Source organism: Buceros rhinoceros, unplaced genomic scaffold, assembly GCF_000710305.1.
Source record: "Buceros rhinoceros silvestris isolate BGI_N320 unplaced genomic scaffold, ASM71030v1 scaffold6695, whole genome shotgun sequence".
In the NCBI taxonomy this organism is placed as follows: domain Eukaryota; kingdom Metazoa; phylum Chordata; class Aves; order Bucerotiformes; family Bucerotidae; genus Buceros; species Buceros rhinoceros.
The window spans coordinates 56,914-74,873 of record NW_010412222.1 but is presented as its reverse complement, the minus strand read 5'-3'; the positions used below and the strand labels follow the sequence as shown (position 1 = coordinate 74,873).

The 17,960-nt window shown below is 42.6% G+C and overlaps 2 protein-coding genes across 2 annotated transcripts in view; one reads left to right on the top strand and one right to left on the bottom strand.

The window, feature by feature from the left end:
• The window catches only part of IFT140 (intraflagellar transport 140), a 77,867-nt gene that overhangs the window by 22,020 nt on the left and 37,887 nt on the right, over positions 1-17,960 (top strand). The window contains exons 11-17 of the mRNA XM_010136302.1: positions 249-340; positions 1,192-1,319; positions 2,925-3,042; positions 3,488-3,615; positions 6,131-6,278; positions 8,034-8,165; positions 10,808-11,004. Of these exons, the coding sequence (XP_010134604.1) occupies positions 249-340; positions 1,192-1,319; positions 2,925-3,042; positions 3,488-3,615; positions 6,131-6,278; positions 8,034-8,165; positions 10,808-11,004 (943 nt within the window). The remainder of the gene's footprint in view (positions 1-248; positions 341-1,191; positions 1,320-2,924; positions 3,043-3,487; positions 3,616-6,130; positions 6,279-8,033; positions 8,166-10,807; positions 11,005-17,960) is intronic.
• TMEM204 (transmembrane protein 204) overlaps positions 13,195-17,960 on the bottom strand; it is a 23,844-nt gene continuing 19,078 nt past the window's right edge. The window contains exon 3 of the mRNA XM_010136300.1: positions 13,195-13,439. Within this exon, the coding sequence (XP_010134602.1) occupies positions 13,195-13,439 (245 nt within the window). The remainder of the gene's footprint in view (positions 13,440-17,960) is intronic.

Here is a 17,960-nt window from a genome sequence, read left to right as displayed (position 1 = left end):
GCTTATTCCCATGGGCAGACTGTACCAGCCTGCTGCTTTCAGCAGAGTCCCGGCTCTTGGTGGTAGTGGCAGAATGGGAGAAGGCTGCAGCACCAGGGACTTCAGGCATCAGTCGGGACTGATGGATCGAAAACTGGAATTGGTGCAGAATAGTGGCAACTGAATGCTTTGAATCACAGTTTGTTTGGATTCCGTTCCTGGTTAAACATCTGTTTATTGTACTGATGCCTTTTTTGTGATTATTCCAGGCTCTTTCCTTTGTGACTCCCCAGTTCTGTCTGTTCACGGACGAAATCTGTACACAGTTGAGCCGTACCGGGTCCAGGTCCGCACCTGGCAGGTAAGGGCTGGTGAAACCATGACATGACAAATATGCCTCATTCTTTTCAAAGATGGTGTTACAGCTTAAAAGTGAAGTAGGTGTTCTGTAAATCTGTTCACTTCGTGCTTGGCATCGAAAAACATATTTTGAGTATTTCAGCAGAAAGATCTGTGATGTTTTCTGTTGTTTTAAGAAGTCTGTCACTTTAAATGACACTGCGCTGTAACTAGTAAGTATTTATCAAAGAAAACAGACTTCCCTAAGGGCTAGACTTTGAGAGTCAAACCTGCATGCAGGCTGAATACGTGTATGCACCTTACTGAGAGGAAAATGAACGTACCAATGGTTTTTATAAGATAATGAAAAATAACCCCTGCACATTCTGTGTGTTTCTGCAAAATCTTTTGCTTAACTGCAGCCTCTGCTAATCCATGAGAACCAAAAAGGGAAACCTAATTATCAGAGTTCTACGATACAGAATTTCATTTAAGAAATAAGTCTTGTATTCAAGAATGGGCAGGATTTCTCACAATAAGGACTGATTTTATTCATATATTTATTTTTGGAGCTGTACATTAAAGGAACTTCGGGGACCTGTGTTTCTGTACCCCTCTTAGTTGGCAAAGTTGTGTCATTGAAGAGGACATTATTGCAGAAAGATACCTCTAAATGTTGACCTTTTTGGAAGCTATACATCCAGTTTTCAACCTGAAACACAGCCCTGGGGGGTGTGTGTGCTGTTTCCCTCATTTTGCTGCTAGTGATTTGTCTAACACAGAAGTTCAGCTGTTACTTAACTTGGAGACAAAACAAGTTCCTTCTAGTTAGACTCTGATCACACAAACCTGGCGCTACGTGTGTCTTCACAGGGCTCAGTGAAACAGCTGCTGGGGTTCTCTGAAGCCGAGGGGAATCCCTGCCTCTTGGATGTCTGTGGCAATTTCCTGGCCGTGGGAACAGATTTGGCTCACTTTAAAATCTTCCATCTGTCTCACAGGTATGGATAAGCCTCTTCTAAACATCTGTTTATAACTGAGCATGTATTTTGTGGGGAAGGGGGAACCTTCAGTTGTTTAGGATCTGATGAAAAGCAAGGGCCACTTTGAACCATGAGAAAATGCATACAGCCCGTGTGAGCTGGCGGCCTATCACGAGAGCAAGGGAAGAGCCACAGAATTATTAGACAAATCATGGGATGAGTAACAATAATAATGATAATTTTTAAAAGAGGATATTGTGAGGGATATTTTTGTGCATTTGAAAGAGGGCGCAGAATTTATGGAAGGTGAAGACAAGGGTGTAACTTATTTCAGCTGATCACTTGAACATGATTTTAATCTCAAAAGAGTTGAAATAAAGAAAAAAAAGTGCCAAATCTTATGGCTCCTCATAAATCAACGGACCTGATTCAGTGACTCCACGAAGGAAGAGAACCTAGAATTGTGGATGCTCTATTCTTCCTCCTGTTTAGGTTGAGAGAAGTTTACTTGACTTTGTTCAAACTTTGCTATGTGTTCCCATGCTGACAAACAACTGTGTGAAAAACATGCGGGTCTGACATGACCTTCAGTTCGAAAGTGTGATTTTGAAAACCTGAAAAACCTTAAGAGTGAAGCGGATTCTGTTCTTCCCTGTATGTACTGGCACCAGAGGAGTGCTAAAGCCTAGTTCGATACCCGCCTCGAAACTCATTACTCTGCTGAGATCCCATGAACTCTGCATGGGACACAGTGTGAAGCTGATTGGATTTGGGCAGGTTGCAACTAGCACAAATGCTGGATTATGGTGTGTGATACTGGAGAAGAAGTAGCTTCACTCCTGCACTCCTGCTATGGTGAATTTTTGTGGCCGGGAATGAAAATACCCCTTCTCAAATGATGACAGTGTTGCATTCTTTAATTTTAAAGTGACTATAGTTGGTTTAGAATAAATGAGAGGTCTAAACATGGAACCCAAGAACATTCTTACAGAATCAAAGACCTTTTTCATGGGATCATGTTATGGGTCTAAGTTATTGTCACTTGGTTCTGTCTCATTCTTTTGATTCTTGAGATTTGTCCTCTTTGCTAAATGATTGCTGGGTTTGTGTCTATACCAGCCGTAAGATCCTTTTGAGATAAATAAGTAGATGCCGTCTTTACGTACCCTGGGAGAGTGACCAGTAAGGTGATACAAATACCACCCCCCACAATGACATTTCTTCTGTGCCACGGCATGGTTCCCTTACACGGCACTTTTATGTGATGGGCTCCATTCAGCATTCACGGCAGCGTTCAGCTGGCTTTTGTAGAAAAACCAGACCTCTAAGCAAAGACTTCTGGTAGGGTGTTCTTGTTGTGCAGCCCTGGGTTGGGAATCCTGTAGAAGCATTGCAATTTATTCTTGCTTGTTCATTGAGGAAAGACTGTCTCATTAACTTCTTCCTGAAAGAAAGGCAGTCGCAGCAATTCTCTGGAGAGGAAGCTGGAGTCTGGGGCTGTGGTGTCAGAAGGTACAAATAGTTTGTTTTTAAAAGTCTTACCCATAATTTGAAAAATGTTCTGGCTGATGCACATTGCCAGTTGCTGGCTATCCTGTGATTTAAGTTTATTCCTTTCCACAGAGAGGCAAAAGTGCACTGCAAGAGCAAGAATTTCTCGAAGCTGTTTCCTGGCCTTGGAGGCATTGCATCTGTCAAGTGCAATGCTAATGGCAGTAAAGTCAGCGTCCTGGTGAGCAGGGTGAGGCCAAGCTCTTCACTCGGCGCCCTAGGACCAGGCCATCATTAATAGACCGGTGCCGTTCAAGAAGATTACGGAAGACACAAGATTAAATTCAGACACGGAAGTAAACCTACATGTTCTGTGCAGTGTATTAGGTCTGGAAATGTCATGTCCAAGCATGTAACTAACCACTAGAGTTAACCTGTATTAAGGGTTTATACATTGGGTTGAATAACAACCCAGAAAAGGAAGCAATATTGGAGTTACAAAAGCTACTTTGTAGCCTTTTTAAGAAATCAAAGGCTAATTTGCTAGAGTAGAAAAACAGCAAGACATTTTCTGATCCTTCCTCCAAAGGATGTTCCTGTGTGATTCCTGTGTGATTACCAGCAGAGATGCGATAAATGTACCTTTTTTGCTTTCTGACTGCCCGCTTCAGCAGTTCTTGTTTTCTCTTCTGTAGGCGGACGGGAACGTGGACTCCAAGATCTGTTTCTATGATGTCGAAATGGACGAAGTTACCCTCTTTGATTTCAAGGCTGAACGGGGAGGTGGTAGAGAGAAGCTTTCTCCTGGGCAAGGCATTGACAAGTAAGAAGCTTCTATTTCAAGAGTTATTTCTTGTGGATTTAAGATAGGAACCTGCCGTGTGAAGACAGGCAGCAGCCCAATACTGACATTCCTCTGTCTTTTTGTAGGAGCTTTTACAAATTTAATTATTTTATTTCTAAAGAATAAATTAAAACTGGTGCATTGCGTGTCAGTCAATCTGATCCCCATCCCTTCCAATCTGTGAACACGGGAGCGTCAAATGAATGTATCAGAGCGCAGGAGGAGGCGATTCTTCAGACGACATGCACCCGAGCTAAGGAACTCCTTGCCAAAGGACACCACAGAGGAGGGAATGGTTCAGAGTAGTATTGGCAAAGTCATGGAAGAGAAAAGCAGTGAGAGTTATGAGATATGTGGAAGCCAGACCTGGCTCAGAACGTCTCTAAGAGGATGGTTGGTTGCTGGGGAGGGGGGGAAGCGTAGAGGTATTATATGTCTGGAATCAGGATCCAGACCTTAAAATTAAGGAAAGTCTCGGAAAGTCTTGGAAAACCACTCTTCCATGAAGAGTTTACAGGGCAGGGACTGAGAAGAAGACACTGTGAAGCTCCTCCCTAGGAAAGAAGTGAGTTTTAAGTCCACTACAGAATGTTTTTGTATGGATAAAAACTCATGTCACGTCTGGTTAGAACTGACAGCTTTGCTTTCTTACAGGCTGCTCTGTGGTGAGTACTCTAGAAATCCAGCGGCAAGGCAGCAAAATGCAGAGAGCTAGGAATTCTCATGGGAATGTGGTGGAGTGTCAGGGTACAAGTTCCCATCTGGTTTGACAATAACTTTTCTGACTGTATTTTTCTTGAGACAGAACAGCATTAGAACAGCAGGTGGTTTGCTTTTGTAGCAACTATCCGCTCTAGGTACTGCAAGCAAAAAAGGATTTATGCTCATTATCACCAAAACCCCAAGGAAACTACCCAGCTCCTCAAAATCTAGGGACAGGGCAGCTTTGGGGCCTTATGTCTTGGTCAGTCACAGAAACAGCGTAATAATGAGTAGAGATGGAGTTGTTTTCAAGTGTAGTATCCTGTGTAGCCCAAGAGAGGCCACCACAAGCCAGTGATGCTCTTCCACGAGCCGTATGGTGTCGGTGGGAATAATGCATTTATCTGTGATTCGTTTTAGAGCATCTTGAAATTGGAATGAATAAACTCACTAGAAAACAGTATCTACACTTCTGCCCCTTCTCTCTCTCTTCTCTTGAGGCAGAATCTAAACACTTCCAGTTGTTTTTCAGCTTGTGTGTAATTTAATTTGAATTCAGTGGCATGGATAGGACATTGTGTATTTCTGCACCTCTTTGAATCTCCCCCTTAATTTACCTTCCAGCCCTACTCCAGACCTCCCCGCAAAGTCCACCCTTCACGGGTGACAGCAAATGAGAGAAATATCCTGATGATGTCTCTGGTTTCTCTCTTCTTAAATTGACCCCTATTTATAGTCTGTATTTTTTCAGAAGAATCCTAAGCTGTTGCTGTAATAGTCTGATTCTGAATGTCTAGAGTCTTATCACAGCCAGCACTGTGGGGGGATTGACATGCCTGCAGGAGGCAGTGAGATGTTTCCTGTTTAATCTGCTGCCAGAGAGTGGCTTTCCGCAGGCTGCAGTGCTTGTCTTTGTGCCTAATGAGCTATTTCAGAGTGCCCTGGAGTTCTTCATACACAGCACGGTGTTCAAGCACAGTGCTGAGGAAAGGGAATGACCTGTGGCCTATCTAGAGACTGAGTTCCCCAGCTGCAGGTCAGGTTCATCTGCAGCTCTGGAGTTTTCCCGCAGCACTAGAAGTTCAGCAGTTCAAAGCATCGATCACGCTGCGTGCCCATGTCTCTTTGCTGAGCTCTCAGTAGAGAGAGTCTGTTGCCTGAGAATATAAACTAATTTCTTAATTTTTTTCACCCATCGGTTTAATCACAGTCGTCTAGTTGTGATCTCGTATGACTGCTGCTTAGCTGGATTTGGACGAGAGGCACATGCACTAGAAAGTCTCTCTTCCCTGCTCATCTAAACGCCCCTCAGAGCAGTCCCGCTGCCTGTGACCTGCCTTTAGCAGTGCTGCCGGTAAGCGCCTTGGGGCGCGTTGCAGAACCCACAAGCAGGCAGAGCTGAGGTGGGCCTCGTGGCACAGCACCTACACCGGTAGCATGCGCTAAGGTGCATAATTTGAAGGATGTCCCAGTATTTCATGTGAGCTCAGTGGTGGCAGATTTTGGACGTGTGTTGGTATTTGTGGCAGTACCGGCTCTTCTGCTGACGTGCTTTGTCTGCTGTAGTCACGGTTAACGCACACAGAACAATCTGGAAGTGGCATTGCCGTGTGGGAAGTGTTAGGGAGGAGGATGGACATGGTTAACGTTAGGATGCAGAGGCACTGCCATAGATAACTGACCAGCACCTGAAAGTGATCCTTTGGTTAGTCCTTTAGTTACAGTCATGTGCTGAATAGGCTGCAATGACTTTAACTGCTTTTCTACATTTCTTTTCCTTCTCTTTTGGTAGGTCTGTTGTGGAGTATCCAGAGTTGCATAATTACATCCCTGCTTGCCATTTCTGGGACCAGAGTGAACCAAGGCTTTTCGTATGTGAAGCAATTCTTGAAACAGGCCTTGAAGCTCCAGACCAGAAGAAAAACCAGACTGAGAGCATAGTACGGTCTTTTTGTTTGAGTGTTACCTTGCTTTACAGAGTCCAAGTAATAGATCATGGGCCCTTCGTTAAGGGTGTGGGAGTAGGCAGTGTACATTATCATCTACAAAAATGAGTAGTGAAACTCTGTATTTGGTGTCTGTGGCTCCGGGCAGCCACGGTACATTAGCTTTCTGGTTTAGCCCTAGCTTGAAGACAGTGACAGACAAAAAGTGGTTTCTTAATCTATGCTAGAATTTTGAGGGTGATCATAATGCAAGCTTATATCTGGACTACAGTGTTTTCAGTGGCATTAATGGTTGAATTGATAATCTAGAGGTTTGATACTTGTTCTCATTTAAGAAAAAACAATGCAGCTTTTATACCTTGAGCCTACTTTTAGTGGCAAGAATTAATTTGATAGGATAACAGGGGCCCTACCATTAAGGTGAACGGTGAAATACACTCTTCCCACCCGGGTCTTACCATCTTCTGCTTCACTGGACAGACACTGCACTTATTTATGCTACTTCCCAAGTTGTCTTTTACAACTTCTTTACGTTAGAAAAAGGGTTTCATTTTTATTGATCAGAAATGATCTGATTGAAGATTTCTTTCATCAGACCAACAGTTCTTCCCGCTTCTCTTGCTAACGTGCTTGTAGCAGTCCTCACTATTTTGTCTGTACAGAACTGCCTGTCCTCCATAAATATTGCATTGATTTGAAATGTCCATGTTGATTTGACGTTCATTGATTCACGCATGATTTTAGTTAAACCTTTTCCAGTTAAATGTTGAAAGCCCTTTGTGTCTTTTGTTGGTCAAAATGACTTCAGCAAAATCACAGGAAGGTCAAAGGCAGAAAGGAGGCTGGCAGCAGGGGTATCTCAAAAGACCTTGCTAGGACCTTCTAGCAAAGAGAAGAACACTTCAACCTATTATTCCTAATGTACAGAAATAAAAATGTTTGGCTTATAGATAAAGTTGAAAAATAGAAAGAACTGTGTGCTTACCCCTTAAGAAATGAGAAGTCTGATTAACTTTAGTTGGAAATAAATGCTTCATTTTGACTTGAGTCAGGTCAATATTTAACCTGTTACAGAAACTATTTCTAGATGGTTGGTATATTACCTGGAACTCAAAACAGTCAGCGAGCTGCTGAAATTATAATGGAAATAGTAAAGTTGAAAAATAGAAAGAACTGTGTGCTTACCCCTTAAGAAATGAGAAGTCTGATTAACTTTAGTTGGAAATAAATGCTTCATTTTGACTTGAGTCAGGTCAATATTTAACCTGTTACAGAAACTATTTCTAGATGGTTGGTATATTACCTGGAACTCAAAACAGTCAGCGAGCTGCTGAAATTATAATGGAAATAGTATAGTATCTAAAAAAAAAAAAAAAAAAAAAAAAATGGTTGAGACCAGCTGGAACTATTTCTTTGACTGGAGTCAGATCTGTCAAGAGAGGCTTCCAGAGCAGCAGTCTGTGGCCAGGGACTTCCCTGTTTCTGGTTGGTGAAGCTGGTTCCTGAAAGGCAGAGCTGGAGGTCCCGGTGCAGTAGGAGCACAGTCTGTCACGTACAATGAGTCGCTGGCAACTAACTACAGGGAGGAAACGTGCGGCTCTGCCCTCGCCAGCCGGTGTGTGCCTGTGAATGTGTATGTCATATTATTTTCAAGAGAAAGTTCTGCCGCGTGGACATGGAAAATAAAAACAAAATGAAAGAAGGATGTTGCAGCATAAAGTCAAAACAAAGCTTTGCTTCCTTTTCCAGGTGGATGTTTGGATTATATCATTCTTCAGTACAGAAGAGTATGGCCTTTTGCTTCAGGACAGCTTCCCATTGCCCTCATCCTACCAGGTTCTTCTGGGCATGGAGGTGCCACATTATTACTTTGCAAAAAAGGTGAGGAAATCTTTTACAATCCTTCCCTTCCCTTAAGTTCAGACTTTTCACTGCACAGGGATCAAATTTAACTGAATGGAGTCTGGGGTGAGTAGAGCAATGCCAGTGGCAGTTGCTGCATCCCATGTAGAAATGGCGTAAAGATCACTCTAGTGCAGTGTTCCTGCAGTGCTGTGGAAGTGGTACTGAAATGGCTTTTCACGGTCGTTGCAAACTGGGTGTGAGGTACAAGATCAGGATACACAGTAATTACCTGGGAATGCAATGGAAAAAGGGATGTGAAAAAAATTCTCTTTCTAAGGTGAGGAAATCTTTTACAATCCTTCCCTTCCCTTAAGTTCAGACTTTTCACTGCACAGGGATCAAATTTAACTGAATGGAGTCTGGGGTGAGTAGAGCAATGCCAGTGGCAGTTGCTGCATCCCATGTAGAAATGGCGTAAAGATCACTCTAGTGCAGTGTTCCTGCAGTGCTGTGGAAGTGGTACTGAAATGGCTTTTCACGGTCGTTGCAAACTGGGTGTGAGGTACAAGATCAGGATACACAGTAATTACCTGGGAATGCAATGGAAAAAGGGATGTGAAAAAAATTCTTTCTACTCTATGTAGTCTCCGTGTCGATTGCAGGTGGTGGCGGGGGGTGGTGTGTCAACTTTATGTAGGCCGAAGAGGAGACGTTTCTTACCAGCTTCAGCAAAAGCAACCTCTTTCCTTGTTGGAATGGAGCTTAATCTGCACAGAATACCCCAGGGACCAAGAATGCTCATCTTGTGCTATCACCAAAAGCCTGCGTGATACAAACACCAGGAATGCTTGCTTGGGCTTCGTGAACTTGGATGTGGATCCAGGCTTGTTTGCATCTGAGGTCAATAATACCACGCGTAATTGCAGGCGTACCGGAGGAAACAGAGGCTGTTACCTCCAGATGGTGATCTGGTTAAGCTCTGACCCAAATTTCTTAGTGCCTGTGAGGATGGTGATTTGCACTGCGCCCTTCTTGTAGGGTGAGCTACAAGTAGGGTCACCTGCTCTTGCAGGGTGAGTTTGTTCATCCCACCAAGGCATTTGGTTTTGTAAAATCTACAGGAACTTAAATATTAATGAGACTTAATAATCCTCTAAATCTTCTGAATAAGACAGACCAAAGTCATCACCTAAGTCTAATTTTGTGTCGTTTAGGAGCAGGGTTAATCAGAGAGAAGGTGTCCAGATGTTTTTCTGCTTAATATATTAAGAAGAGGACTTTGCAGCATAGCCCCTGTCCAAAGCAGTGACTGCTGTCACTCTTCCTGTGCAGATCCTGCTCTGAGAGGTGCACTCTATTTTACTTCCCTTTCACCCTTCATTTCAAAGGTCAAGGGTGATCTGCATTTTCCAATCTTTCTTTTAACCTTTCCCCCAACATGTCTCATGCTCTTTTACTTTGTTATTATGTCTTTTTTTTGTTTTCTTTTTTTTTAACTCTATATGGATTATTGCTGCCATTAGTTGTTTTTTCGGAGGGGATGTGCCTATAAACCTGTAAGTATCTGCATTATTTTGTTTCTCTTCCTTCTTTCTCTGCTCTTCTCACTTCTGTTTCCATTTCCTTCCCTCAGAAGGTTTCTGTATCTTGATGACTAAATTACTTGTTGTGTAATAATTCGTTTTGGAAACAAGATTTAGTGTATGAACAGAGTCTGCTTTAAATATAGCAAAGCGAGTTGATGCAACAAGCCTGTTTCAACCAAGTTTCATTCCAGAATTTCATACTTACTCATTATAATGACTTTTCTGTCCTGGTTCCAGAAATCCCCCAAACTGTAGTCAAACACATTTGCGCTTTTGATTTGTCTTTTACCGTATCTAATACTTTAATTGTGTAATAATATAATGCTACTTTTTATTGGCTTCTGTCAGCATTAATATTTAGTTATCTAACTGTTCCCCTGGGGTATGTGAAATGTGGTGTCCTTGATGACTCGGGTCATCTCCTGCTGTTTGACTTGGGCAAGTTTCGTTGTTGATGATTGCCATTGTTCTTTTTGTGAATAATGGTTAAATTGCATTGAGCTGCCTTTCAGTGACTGCTGCAAGTATCACTGAAGCTCCAGAGGCTTCAGAACTGCCAGTTGTAAGAGGGAAGTTTCAGTCTGAGCTGCAGTATTCATAAGTTTCACATGAAGGCAAGAATAAAAGATTATATATAGTTATGTATATATGGTTAACTAATATATAGTTAACTTCCAGAGCAGCAGGCTCATTTTTGAGAAGAGACTAACAAGAGAAATCTGAAATCTCCAGAAATCTGGGAACTTAAAATAATACTTGCTATTATAGTCATCATTATAAAAATAATACCTATAAAATAATAATTATTATTACTACAAGAAGAGGAGGCTGCCTCTCCTGTGGTATTTTACCACTCTCTGTACTATCGCTGACATACTGTGATTGTTATGATACGCTGATCTCTTCTGTGACGTTCCATCTTTTGTGGCATTTTCTAGGAAGTTCTGAAACATTGCAACTATTGTCACTATTGACCGTGGTCCTGCAGAAATAGAAATCTTGGACTGTAGTGGAAATAATGTAATTAATTACATGCACAAAGGCGTACGTGGCAACTTCCTTGATAGCTAAACGATAACATTCTCATTTTAGCTGGGAGAAATGGAGAGAGAAGAAGCAGAGTCTGGCTCAGTAAAGGTCTCTCAGCTGGTGGCGAGAAGACCCATGAGATACTTCATTGGTTTGGGAGACTGCGATAAGGGTACCCGGGATGCTGTGCTGGACTTCAGCTTCTACCTGACAGCCGGAGACATGGATGAGGCCTTCAAATCCATCAGGCACATAAAAAGGTATCGTATGTATTGGGATGTATTTCTTTGTGGGTACAGTTTACTTTCATTAAAAGTTTGTATGAAGTTTTGATCCTCCTAAATTCTCTTTACATTTTCCCTCTCTGATTCCATTCTCTCTTTCATTTTTAACGAGATAAAATATCTTCATCTACTGACATTTTGATGTATCCTCTGCTTATTCTCTGTCTACAAAACCTTGCAAGTGTGGATTCTGTGGATTCTTTCTTACTGAACAAGAAAAAATGACTGGTAACAAGCAACCTAATTCTGTGTGAATGGCAAAAATCTCATGTTATAACTAGAAGAAAATGGACATTCACAACTTTATTTGTACATCTAAAATAATCACAGTAATACCGAGTATTACAAACTTGCCGATGACGTAGCTGATTTTTAAATTTAAATGTACATTATTATAATATGGATATTGTAATATTAGAAGAAATAATATAATGTCTTTTAAATATTTCAATATTTTATTTTTAAAAACCCTGCAATTAATCATAGCATATTATTTCTAGAAAATATTTTCCAGAAAGTAATGCAGGCGAATGAATACAAATCTTAGTTGGTTTTTACAAACCTACTGCTAGAAGAAACTCTTTGTCAGCTTCATGGTATTCTACCCCGATAGTCCAGAACGGTGCGGCTGTTCTAGAGCATCAGGCTCTGCACAGTGTTGCTCCTTTGAACATGGTGCAGAGCAGTGGTTGGGGTTGAGTTTCTTATTACATCAGAACTGAGTGCAGAACAGAACTCAAGAGCCAGCTTGATGATCACATTTTAACAAAGTGTGGAAAAGTATGGTGGAAGTAACGACAAAGGAGAAAAAAGCAGCGTAATCAGCTGGGAGCGACACAGCAGTCCTAGAGAGTCTGTAGCATTCACAGCACACGGTCCTTCAAACCTCTCAGTAACCCCAGTTCTTGTCAATATTCTTTGTAAGTTCCTCTAAGTATTTCTGCATAAGATTTTTTTTTACCTGTTGTTTTTCTCCGTGAAAGTTACGTGCGTATGTGCTTCTCCAGGTCAGGCTTACAAACATTACACCTCATTCCAAAGGCACTCCTTATTTTCATTTCATTACCATATTATTAAGATACCAGGCAGGCCTTTTTTAAACCCCATGCTTAAGTCATGTGTAAGTGTCTTATTCCCCAATTTGGGTGCTTGAGTGGCAGTTTCATTTGCCAGTATTCACTGTGCTACATGGCTCTGAGCACGGCTGGGCAGAGCCGGGTGTCCTGGCAGAGCACTCTCACCTGAAAATGGCACAGCAGCTCTTAAAGCGAGCGGGGAGACAAGAAATTAATCTGAGCCGAACGATCTATTCTTTGTAATCGTTTCCAATAACATACAATAATAGTCCCTGTGTTGTTAGGAAGTGCAGGTAGATATACGTGGATACCTGCCCGCACTGTCACACTGAAGCAGGCTTTTCACCACTCGTATGGCCTGTTCTAGCTGCGTACCCTTTTCATCTCTAATGGCATGTCTGTTTACATACAGCATAATCTCAGGATACAAAAGAAGTGTCTGAAAAAATGCAATTTAATTCTTCTGCCTTCCCTGCTTTACAGTTTGGATGGTTCAGGTTGCTTTGGCTTTATCCTGTCTGGGCTCTGCTGTGCCTGGGGAGCTGGTGCTACAGCTGATGAGAAGCTCCTCAAAGAGAGGTGGATGGAAGGACTAAAGAGTCAGGAAATTTAAACAGCTGTTAAAACCATCACTTATTCTATAGTGAGTTTTCTGTGTTTGTTTGCCTGTTACCTCCAAAGCTCTTGTCACTGCTCTCCTACAGCTTTTTGCAGTATTAAGAGGGAGCTGGTAATGTTACGTGCACAGAAAATGTGTTTGGTTGCCTCTTTTCCATATTCTCGTTGCACACACTGTGCCTGCTGCAGCTGACCCTGTGGACGCATAGCTGTGATGCTCTGTCAGGATTCTGATAATCCAACATTTTGTGCCGTACAGCAGAGGGAGAGGGCAATATAATATATATAAAATTACGTGTTTTATACATATGTATATAGATGAAGCCCATCCAAATAATAAATGAGGGCTTCTGCCCACAAGTGAGCTTTGTGATGTCTTTCAACCCTTAGTTTTAAATTACAGCATATATTTATAGAAAACCAATCCAATACAGATCTCCTTGGAGATCCTTCCCCTTTCAAGTCCACTCTTTCAGCACGGCGACTCAACGTAGTCGTTTTCCAGGCCGCGGCGGAACCGAGCGGTCAGGGTACGGCTGATGACAATGACCCGGGGTGCCATGCAGTCCTCACGCCTGTGAAGGATGTTCCATATGAGAATGGCAGCTGCCAGCGTGGCCAAAAGACAGGCTCCAATGTTCAGATAGCAAGACCAAGAGAGGTTGGTGTATGGCCCGATGCGGTAGAAAGTCACCAGTCCGATAACAAGAACAAAACCTGCAAGAATGTGAGAATTATTTTTAGTGAGTTACTCTCTTGAATTTCTGTGGTGGCAGGATGTGGCAGACCAACACCGCTGAGTCTGTCAAGCCTTCCCATCCCTACTGTGATCCCTGCATGATCTTGAAGGCATATTTGGGCATGATGGTATATGCAAAGACTGGGTGCCTGGAATCGAGACTCAGTGTCAGGTTTAAATCTGTGCACTCTGACAAAATTTTCTTACTGGCACTTTGCTGCGTTTCACGTTGTGGTTTTTTCCCCATCCTCTTGTCTCACACAGATGTCCTCTTCCTTATTCCTGTTGCTAGTACAGAAAACTGGTTCGTTAATGATAGCAATAATGAAAATCTTTTATTCAGAATATGGTACTCTCATTCTAAAATTTTAAAATGTTTATTTAAGGCAGGCCAGTATTGTAAACTGCAAAACTGATGAACAGCTAAATGTCTTATAGAAATTACAACAACCAAAAAAAAGTTCAGAAGCTTGAAAAAAAGGGAAGGTGAAATAAATAGGACTCTATGGTCCTACTTTTTCTATGCCTATGAGGCAGGAGTAATATCACGCCTCCGGCAGCTACCAAAAGCAGAGTTTCCATCCCCTTCCTAACCATAAGCACTACTGAGTTACAGCTGAGGCAGGAAAATGGTGAAGTTGTGTTCTTGACAAATGAAGCTTGAATCTTTGGTTTTCTCAGTAATCGCTGAGGTGACAGACCCGATAGCATATTCGGCACGCTTTTCAAAGTGCCAGTCTGGGAAGGCAGGCAGGTGTTATCGACACCCTTGGAAGGACTGTTGAAGGGAAATCATCCTTCTTCGAAGGAGTTGATTTTTCAGTATATTCATACTCTCAGCTCATCACTGTCTGAAAGTGGGAATGTTCTCTCCTTGTGCATTCAGATTTCTCACTGCAGTTTGCCCATGTTTTTTCAGCATTCACAGATACTTTCGTCCCCAAGGTCACAGTTAATTGTGCTGTTTCTTTTCTGTGATGCTTCCTTGAATTGCTTGTGAATTCTCACGACTTTGTGCTTGGGCGTTACCTGCGTCTTGTGTGACTTTAATCTGTTTCTTTGTTGTTAGCAGTAACAGCATACAAGAAGATTGCAGCAGAGCTGGAAAACAAAATAGTTTTCCCTCATTTCCAGTGTCATTCTCAGAGCTCAGTTTGTCCTGAGGCACATGGTAGAGCAGAGGGAGGGAGATCAGATCCTGTATTGTGGAATGCATCGGGTTTTTAAAACTCTCCTCTGAGATGGCTCAGTTCCCTGTCTGTGGAATCAAGATACTCAAACACTTTTTTCTCTTGTGTTTTGTTTTGTATTTCAGGGCTTTGGGAGCAGAGTGGTGCTAATTATTATGTGCTTATAGAGAATGTGGATCTCTTCATTTGTGTTTGAGGGCTTTAGGTCTCAGATAAACACTCTCAGTGCTTTGCTCTGCCAGAGGTTGCACTTGTCGAAGGATGAGAGATACCAATTTTCTCATAAATGTAGGAAATCGAGATAGAGAGAGATTCTTGCACCTCTTGTGGCCAGGTTGTAGACCTGTTTCTTTTCATTCTGGATTAAAATTGGCAGGAAGGAGGTACTGAGGTACAAATCAAGAGACCCGTCTTACTGGTGGCTATGGCCCGTGATAAAACTTTGTGTGGTCAGTTATCCTTTTCAGTTGTCCTCTCAGAACATACACTTTCACAGGCAATCCAAAAAGCATTAAGTAAATAAAAAGTGGGAGATGAACCATACAACGTTAAGCAAGAAGAACTTTGAACCTAAGCTGGTTGTACCAGTGACCACTTACAGGAACCGCTAAGGGACAGTTACCAATAGTGCCAGCAGCCCCCTTTACCCGGCATTGTTTGTTTGAGGCTCTCTTGGCAGAGGGAGCCAGGTTCAGGAACACCAGTTACACAGAGGAACCCTGATGCTGTGTTGAGTCTCGCAGCTTAATTTCCAGTTATTGAACTGTGAATTCAGTAAGAATTCTTATAATAAGCATTATGGCCAGTTATCGTCCTAAATGGCTACACATCTCTGTGCTACACTGGCCACCTTCTTGAGCTCCCTTCCATCCAGTGGAGCAATTACCCGCCGGGACAAAGCACCAAGGCTTCCTTACAGGTCCCAAAATCAAACTATTTGTGCTAGCAGGACCATTTCCCTTCACAGGCCCCTGGCCTCTGCATCAGCCATGCCGTTCTGTGTCGGTGCCTAAGTGGGGGGGAACGGGAGATCGTGGATTTGGGAGCTCCCGGGCTTGGCAAATAGCAGGCTTGAGTCACTGGAGCTCCTGAGAGCAGTAGGATCTGTTTAGAGAACCTTGCTGCAGGCTAGACAGGAACTGACATTTCAGAAGAGAGAAAAACATGACAGAGGTGGGAGGGCTGCAAGCATGTTACTGTACAGAGTTTCCATAATTAGTTTTACACTTCTGCCAGCGTAATGGAGCTCCGGAATAAAAATGTCGCTGTGAATGTTGTTTCCCAGCATTCTCATTTCGCATTAGCGTGACCTGAGACTGGATTTGTAGATGCAGGAACTCCAGAAGAAATCGTGGTCGGAGTTTGCACAGGATGTTTTAATATTTAAATTTTGACGAATGCTGCTTTTGTAAAGGTGTTGGGTGAAAACCCTCCAAGTTTGCTGGGAGAGATTTTGTCTGTAGTAACTTAGACTTCTTGAAGTGAAGTGTTTCAATGTGCTGCTCACATCTTTCTTGCCCTTAGAGTGGTCTCCAAGAATTCAGACGGGACGTTTAGCAGCAGCTTGTGAGAGTTTAGTATAGGAGAACCGGTGCTGGAATTCTCCTCCCGTTGATAGTTGTGTAATACAGGTGTAACTCAGTTGTCGATGAAAATAAACCACTGCAGAGTTTGACTATTGGGAACAGTCAGACGCACCCTTAGAAAGATTAACCTTGTATTAAGAATAGCTTCTGCCTCCATTAATAGAAGTGACTGTGGTGACTTTCACTTTATAGATGGATCTTTGTAACGTCGAGCAACAATGTCTGAGTTTGGTTTCGCTGTCCCAGTAAATTACCTGGAGGAGGATAGTTGGCTTCCCAGACTATTAACCAGAAACTTGCTGTACTTGCCATCAGTCTTCTCGATCCCTTACTTTACAGTACAGTTTGAGGAGGGATGCAGATGGGAAATACTTCTTTAAATTTCATTATGAAATTATTGAAGATTTTAATCTGGTTTTCACTTCTGTTTTGTAGCAATAGCAAGACTTTTAATGGATGGCTGAGTTTCCCTGAATTAATTTCATTACGTACATTGATCCATTCCAGATCGTTTCATTGTGTATTTTCTAAAGTCTGCACAGAGGCCACATCGTTACTAAAAATCCTGATGAGATGACTTGAAGTCCTTTATTTTCCCATAGAGCTGCTGTTTATCTCTGGTTTTTTCCCATCCATAGCAAAACAAGCTGGGATGGGGGGGCTTTTCCGCTGGGGAAGGAAACAGATAACAAATTCAGTACGACGACTGTTGGTAGGGACAGTATTGACGGAGTGAGTGGGGGTGGCTGGGAGAATGAACTTACATTTCAGATCTGTATACTGGATTTCCTGTTTGACTGTCGCTGGCTGCAAGCCAACGCCAGATTTTTAGCATGTTAAAAGAACTCTCCTAGTCACTTTTTTACTTCTGTGGTTGTTTTTTTCCAGACACCCCTTGATTTGCATTCCTCCTTTTGATTACGACATTGATAGTGCAGCTGAAGAATTCTACAGGATGGTTTTCTGGGTCGGTAGAAAGTCTTTGGGAGTTAGAATCCTCCTCTTTACAGCTCATCCTATAGGATGACTTTTGCTGCCAGGAAAAAGAAGAAGGAAAATAGGGCAGCCTGGCTGTTGTTGAGAATTTCCAACCCCTGCCCGTGCAGCACAGCTGCAACAGGGAGGGCAAGGTTTTTGCCCACTTTTTCTACATACCCTGTAAACATTTACAGGGAAGGACTTAGCTGCGACAAGTCTCAAGCCTGACTGAGCTGCTAGTAGGAGCTCAACTGTGTTTATCACAAATTCCCAAAGTGCGACTGCTACAGGACTTAGGGAAACGAGTAATCAATTACCACACTCTTAGGAGTCAGCTTGGTTGTTAGCGCGCAAGGCAACGGGGGACCTTCTGTGCTAGCTGTGTGCTCTTTGCTGTAAAGCAGGCTGCAAGCTGTAGAAGGTTCATAATTGGTTCATAATGCCCAGAGACTTGAGCGGCCTTTGAGTTTTCAGTTGTGCATTGTTGAGTACAATAAAAATGTCTTTCCAAGGATTGTAGCAGAATGTAGTATCTCTAAGAACTAAACAAGCTAGGAGTAGCAAAGCTTCTCAGGGGCAGTAAGAGCCTCTCGTCCTTCACTTTTCACCACTGACTTACAAGGGCTTTCCACATGTGGTGTTCTCTGAGTTTGTCAGTCCCTCTTCAGCCTGATACGGCTGGGAGATGTACTCAGCGTAAGGCAGTGAGCTGTGCTTTGTGCTGGTGGAAATCTTCAGAGCACTG